The 7,085-nt window shown below is 42.1% G+C and overlaps 1 protein-coding gene across 1 annotated transcript in view; it reads right to left on the reverse strand.

Annotated features, from left to right (window-relative positions):
- The window catches only part of DHCR24 (24-dehydrocholesterol reductase), a 14,097-nt gene extending 8,076 nt beyond the window's left edge, over positions 1-6,021 (reverse strand). Inside the window, exons 1-8 of the mRNA XM_031058547.1 lie at positions 5,859-6,021; positions 5,302-5,407; positions 4,954-5,072; positions 4,596-4,859; positions 3,756-3,899; positions 2,674-2,871; positions 1,736-1,914; positions 1-147 (exon numbers count right to left, since the gene is read on the reverse strand). Coding sequence (XP_030914407.1) covers positions 1-147; positions 1,736-1,914; positions 2,674-2,871; positions 3,756-3,899; positions 4,596-4,859; positions 4,954-5,072; positions 5,302-5,407; positions 5,859-5,978 — 1,277 coding nt within the window. The 5' untranslated portion in view covers positions 5,979-6,021. The remainder of the gene's footprint in view (positions 148-1,735; positions 1,915-2,673; positions 2,872-3,755; positions 3,900-4,595; positions 4,860-4,953; positions 5,073-5,301; positions 5,408-5,858) is intronic.
- Between the last annotated feature and the right edge of the window lie 1,064 nt (positions 6,022-7,085).

Below are 7,085 nucleotides of genomic sequence, written 5' to 3' on the forward strand. Positions count from 1 at the left end.
CTTGCAGCTTTGCAGATTTTGTCATACACTTCTGGAAAGGCATCCTTGCAATTCATCTCCTCCCTCAGCTTGTGGTACAACGAGCCATCAAACATATCCCAGAACTCCTCACGGGTCATGTAACAATCTGCATACAGCATCTGGAAACTGGAGAGAGGGGAAAGAGAAGAGACAGAGATTCAGTGTTAATTGAGCCACAAGATTTGATATAGAATATTTTTTAAAAATTCAGTGCAAGTTATGAATAGCAAATACTTAACAAAACAAAAACATCAACAATGCTTTTTAAAAGCAAGCAAATACAACAGCTCATATGGATTATGTTGGGACACTCAGCCAATTATGTTTTGTGGATTTACTATTTTTTTCTGCCTATTTTCTTAGGATCCATGTAGGTACAGTCATAGAATCTCATATTTGCCTGCATTACAATATCCATTCAAAGCAGATATAACAATATATTCTTTGACTTTTTCATTTCTCTGGACATTAAGAACGGAACTAAGAAGGCAAAATGAGACCAGGCCAAGAAGATAAATCCATAGTGTAAACAAAGCATGGTGTAACAAAGGTCCATTTACAAATTAAATCCTTCTTCAGCTGTGGACTCTGCCTCACTCCCATAGTGTGCTCTCTAAGCTGCAGCTACCACCAGAGTACAGCAGCAAAACACAACCTAACATAGAAGCTCTATTGTTTTGTGTGATTGCAAAACTAGAAGATTAAGCATTTATCCATTATTCATTTCCCAGTGACAGGTAGAAAACAGACCAAACTTTGTCAGTAAAGAGCTTTAAATTAAAATCTTAATTTCAAGTTTATGAAAAAAAAAGCTTAAAATTAACTTTGGATTGCTTTGTTCTCTGGCAAATCACTTCTTGCAGCTTGAAGTCATTTGCAGTCCCCAAATCATCTCGAAGCAGCCTTGCCATTATTGCTCAGCCACATGGGACATGATCACTGTTAGACTGAGAAGTAGGTCAAAATAGAAATGGGGATAAATTAGACTGATGGTGTAAAAATACCATGTAGTTGCTTTTTGTTCCTGAGAAACCAGCCTGTAGCTGCTCCTCCACTGACACCGCTCCAGCAAATTAGGCTGGCTAGAGTCCGTGACAGATGGTGGGCACATGCCTCACGCCCACTGTGGTCCTGTGCAACCAGAACCCAGGCAGGGAAAAGGAAGCTCTGGAGCACAAGTTTTGAGGGAGGAAAGAGCCGCCAGCACACAGGGACTGACTGCAGGGACAGCCAAGGCTGGCCCCCTGGGCAAGGACGTCCCGCTGCAAGGACGGGGCAGAGCGGCTCCGTGATGCTGCAAGGACTGCAGGGAAAACAGTCCCAAGGGCAGCCAGAGAAGCTGTCCAAACTTTTGAGATTCCTGAATGATTCATTCCTTGGAATGAATATTCCAAGGATGTATTTTGTAGCAGCAGACTCTGCTCCCAGAGCAGCCTGGAGCTGAAAGGCGATCTGAAGTCACCCAGCTTCCAACTATGCTGCGAGAACTTCAGCCAGTGTCCTTTTGTTTGGTTGGTTTTGCAATCAAATAATAAAGTGAAATCATATTTAAAACTCACCAAAATTAGAAATTTAAATCAGTTTTCAATTATTGTGGTTGTTAAATTAATGCAATATTAAATATTAAAAGTTCTGTGGGATAAATAACTGTGATTAAACTCCATGGGTGTGAATTATATGACATTATCACTACTCTGAGGAGTGGGGTCCTTACCCGTGCACACTTCTTACAAACTTTTCCATCTGCCTCATTGAAGCCCTGGCTTCAAACTGTTTGCTCTTGGGCTCTCCGTAAGCTCCTATATCCACGTAGAGTTCAGCTTCATTTCCTTTGGGATGGACCATACCAGGATTGTTGGGCAATATGAAAGGACACAACCAAATAGGGTACACCTGCAGGGGCAGCAAAACACTTTATAATTTATTTTTTGACACAATCATCCTTTAAGCTATTTAATAAATGTGGCAAAATAAAGAGTTAAGAGAACTTTCTCCCAGTCTTGGACTGAAACTTTTGCATTCAGTTCTTCCTTCTCAGCTGTCCTGGTGTTGTTTTTAGCTGCACTTTCTAACGACCATAACACAAATAGATGGAAAATGTCTTCCTAGAATTACATCTCCTCCCTTTAAACATTTGAAATTAAAAGGGAAAAAAAACCCAAAAACACCCACAAATAGACCATCCCTGATCTCAAAGCAACAACTGAATAAACATTCTGAGCAAGAAGAGAAGGAAGTGTTTTCTTTTCCAGGTCAGTCCAAAACTGAAATTATCAAAATCGAAATTCTACACTAACTAAAATAAATTCAGAAATAAAAGCAAGAAAGGGAAATGAAGCTCCACAGTTGGTGCTTGGTGAGACCACCAATCATTTTAGGTGAAGATCAGTTCAAATTTTAGTAAGTGATAAAATCTTTTAGAAGTATCGGCTTCTAGCAAAGCTTGAATCTTTTATTTAATGCTTTTCTTTTTCAGAAAGCTGTGTTTATTTCTGCTGCAGCCTTGCATCATGGACTCACAAAGCACAGCACTCCCCAGGACACAATAATGACCTTTTGCACAAGCAGGATATTATGTCTTAACATCAGCAGTCACAGTCCTTATCACAAACAACCCAAGATTTGCTGAGTTCTAAGGAGAAGTGTTCTTACATTAAGGTCAACGTGGAAGGTCTGGATTGATTTTTCAAGGCTCTTTATTGGCACCAGCATGTCCTGCACAACGTGGTGCTGCTCATACAGCTTCCTAATGGCTTCTCCTTGGGTAAGCTTCAGCAGAGAGATTTTTGGGGGGACCATCCAGCCAAACAGGTAACGGAACACAGGGTTATTGCCAAAGGGAATGATATCCTTCAAAAAGGAAAGAAAAAAGAGTCTGACTGAAGAATGTGTAAGTGGACCAAAAGAATGCTTCAGAGCCCTCAGGGCAATATTAAGCCAGATTTTCAATAAATTTAATTTGTGATACTTTGCTGAAGCACTAAAACACAAATTAGCAAATTAGAGGGGCCTGGGCTGCACTTGCCCGAAGCCTCCTCTGGTTCCCACTGATTTTCAGTTGTATGAATCACAACATACCCAGCCCCAAATAATTTCAGAAAATAAAGAGAGCAACAGGCTATTATCTTGCAACAGCCAAGGGAGGAGTGCAAAAGGAGCTAGCTTTACAGAAGTTTTGCAAGAATAGCCAATTTCTCAATAGCATTTTAAAGCTATAAAATTTTAATTACCGCCCGTACAGCCAACTGCTGTTTACCTTCTGCAGGAGCTGAAAGGATCGGGTACCTCACTCCAGAGATTCAAAATGTAGTAACAGGAATATTTCAGAATGCCAAATCAAGTTTAGTGTAACTACACACGACAATAAACACATTTATGAAATTCTAAGTAATGACCTGATTACACATAATTACTTTAGGTGGGGCAGTTTTTCAGCCAGAATTTCACATTTGGAAATCATTCAGTAGGTATAAAAATCTAATGCTGAAATACATACGTAAGGTCCAAATTCAGAAAAGCACTAAAACAAATATTAGGAGTTTCTGATACAACACCTTATATGTCAAGAAGTGTCTTTGGATTTGCTGCACCCAAATGCAGGATGTGTAAATTTGCCATAAACTTTGCCATTTTTTTCTGTCATTAAAGACAGAAGTTGCTGCCAAAGGGAAGAAGATACACTGTGAAGGGGCAGAGATCCTGCAGATACATTTGAATTTTGGAACTGATCTTACTTGGAGCTCCCAGAAGATACTGCGAGTATGTCTGTGGTAATAATGTCTGGAAGGAATGTACTCCACTCCAGTCCTGTCGGCTTTCAAATAATTCTCCACATGCTTAAAGAACCATGGCTTGTAGTAGTTACCAATTCTGTTTATCTACAAGAAAACAAGAATTCATTAGATAACAGTTACACCTTGCTAGGCAACAGAGTATGTCCCCAAATCCTTTCCTGGGAGGAATCTGTGTTAGATCCTCTGGATAAGACTGTCACAAGGCACCTAGGGAGCCTTCACCCCACTTGCAAGGCTCCTTCTTAGCTTCCTTGCCATTAAGGTTTAAGTAAGGCTTCCACTGACAAGTTATTTAAGAACCCACAAATGTGACAGGACTGAATTCCTAAAATGCCAATCTCTAAACCCCATCATTAATCCAAAACCTCATATGGCAGAGAGGAAACATCCAGGTGGAGGGTTGCATGAACACTTAGTATGACCCTCCTGTGCATGCCCCTGATGTGTTTTTATTGATATTAACAGCATTAAAAGCTTGCTAGGAAGAGAGTTACTCTAAATAACTGCAGTTCAAAGCAGCATTGTTCAGTCTATGAGAAAAGATCCTTCTCCTCTTCCTCCTCCTCAGAACAATGAAATCAGTGGGTCATTTCTCACCAATAAAAGAGATTTAGAGAACAGATTCTGTCATAGTAGGAATTAAAACATTCTGATGGACTGATCCAAATTTTAATCCTATGTTAAGAGACTGTTCCAATTCTATAATGGTTCTATCCTAGTACAGCTTCAGTTAGACTTTAGGAGTATTTTTTTTATTGTGAGTAACTTCCCTTTAGTTACCTTGCTTTGCTCAGCTTCATCAGTCAGGACTCCGGTCATGATGACTGCTTCATCCAAGGAATACATAAGTCCTTCCACAAAACTATTCTCCTTTTTCTTAGACTCTTCAGTGAACTTCTCACAAATCTTCTGCAGTCCTCTCACTGGCTTATAATGTATTTTGACATATTTCTTGGCAGGAACCATTTTTATTTCTGCTGCAACCAGGAAACCCAGAGTACCACAAGACCAAGGCACTGCATAAAATAGGTCTGAGTTTTCAGTCTGCAAAAAGTATGTATGTCATACTAAATCATATATCCACACCAATAACTGTCAATGACATTGTAAATGATAGCAAAGTAACATTTTGTCTTACTGGTGAACATCTCACAAGGCTTCCATCAGCAAGAACAAGTTCATAGGCCACACAGGTGTGCTGAAAAAGTCCATAGATATGGGATGAAGACTCAATGCCAGTTCCCATGATCAGGCCACCTTGTCAAGAGAGCACACAACAAATCAAATGAAACACATTCCAAAATGTGGGAAACCTCCACTATATAAGCTCTTTTAAGACTATTAAATAAAAAAGTGCTTATAACATAAATACCACAAAGAACATAAGGCTCAACAGAGTATTTCTAGAACCTTTAAAACAATGCTATTAAAAAACCATAATGGAAATGCAGCAAAATCTGTGAGTCTTGTCATCAGCAATCCTTACCTACTGTGAGATCATCAAGCTCTGGCACCACAGGAATAGTCCAGCCCATGGGATTCAGGTATGCAGTCAGCTGGCCCATGGTCACCAAAGGCTCCACACGAACAACCTAAAAAGCAAAAAACCAAAAAACAAAACAAAACCCGCCCCCAAGTTCTCAACAAACATAAATTAAGAGTTCAGCATTAATGATGCCAAAATATGGCTAACTGGATACACCTCCATCTGTTATCAGAACTCAGAGACTCACTTTCCTAAGAGAGCTGCTAAAAATAGTGGGAACTGTTTAGTGATTCCTCCTCTGCCTCAACATCTTGTTGCTCAGTGCCCAAACCCATAAATCAATCTGGTCTTTTAGACTTCAGCACATAAAAGCCAAGCAATTCCATATGCTGGGTTTCTCAGATGGAACGATCCAAGCCCACACTGCAAACCCTTGAAATGTGACAGCTCTGCCACAAAATTTTGTTCTTTGTGGAATCGAATCCCTTCAGCCCCGAGTACTGTGAAGGAAAGTATAAAATCCATTACAGTGAATGCTTTGTGGTGGGATTTGTTACCTGTCTTTCACTGTCTACTTCCAGAACATCCATTAAATTGATCATGATGTTCTTGTGGGTCTTCTTGTACTTGCCCACACGGAGTGACACCGTCAGCCAGCCGGGCCGGCCCGTGCACATGTACCTCCTGCTGCCTTCCTTCTTCCATTCCCGCACCTGCAAGGGCAACAGCTGTCACTGCAGGGATGCTTTGGAAGCCTCTTTGCAGCCCTCTGAACTCCTAAATAAAGTATGACCAGAGTGGTAGAGTTATGTAGAGGATACGCTTCTAATATCCTGTAGCTCTGGGGTTTTCTTTCGGGAGAAGGATTCAGAAGGATAACAAGACACTAACAGAGTTAAAAAACCCTCTCTAAGGGAGGTATTATTGCTGTTATAATCTCAGTTCTAATCCAAAACACAGAAAAAGTGGTCTGAGCCTCCAAATGACCAGGTCTACTGGAATCAACCTTAAGCAACCTGGTCTAGTGGAAGATGCCCCTGCCCAAGGCAGGTGGGGTTGGAACAAGATGATTTTTAAGGTCCCTTCCCAACCCAAAGCCTCCTAGGATTCTACAAAAAGTTGGGAAGGAAAATGTGTAAGCCATATGAATTCTGCAAAGCCACAGTGGTTAACACCCAGAGAACAAACAACTGCATTTTCTTCAAAGCTGAGCTGCTACTACAGCTGGTAAAAAAACCCCAGCCAACAACCCCAACCCCTCCGAGAATAATTCCATGCACATGAACATCCATCTGCATCCGTGATGTGACAGACAAGGCAGGAAACAGAAGCGGACGTGACAGAATTACCACAAACACCAGAGAGCACAGAATCACTACGCACATCTGCATTTCTGGGTGGAGGAAAAGTTTAATCTGGCCCCGAAGCAGCTCCTGGAGCTGGCGGTGCCGAGCAGCAGGGTGTGGGGGGAAGCAGAACACGCTCCTGAGCCTGCGGTTCAGACACCGATGCGTTCCCATGTTGCACACACGTGTGTCCCTGAGCCTGCTGCGGCCAAGCCCGGCTCACAGCACACCCGCAGCCGCAGGGAGGGACTTCCACAGGAGTTCCAGCAGGACAACAGCCCTGCAGGAGGCTGAAAGCCCCGCTGGTGTTTATTCCTTTGCATTTCCCCGCTCCGGCTGGACTTTGCCCCGGGTGCGGAATGGCGGGGTGGGGAGGGAGCACAGAGAGCGGGACAGAGAGCGGGACAGGGACAGGCTGTCCCCTCGCAAAGCCGCGGT

This window comes from Geospiza fortis, unplaced genomic scaffold, assembly GCF_000277835.1.
Source record: "Geospiza fortis unplaced genomic scaffold, GeoFor_1.0 scaffold396, whole genome shotgun sequence".
Taxonomy (NCBI): domain Eukaryota; kingdom Metazoa; phylum Chordata; class Aves; order Passeriformes; family Thraupidae; genus Geospiza; species Geospiza fortis.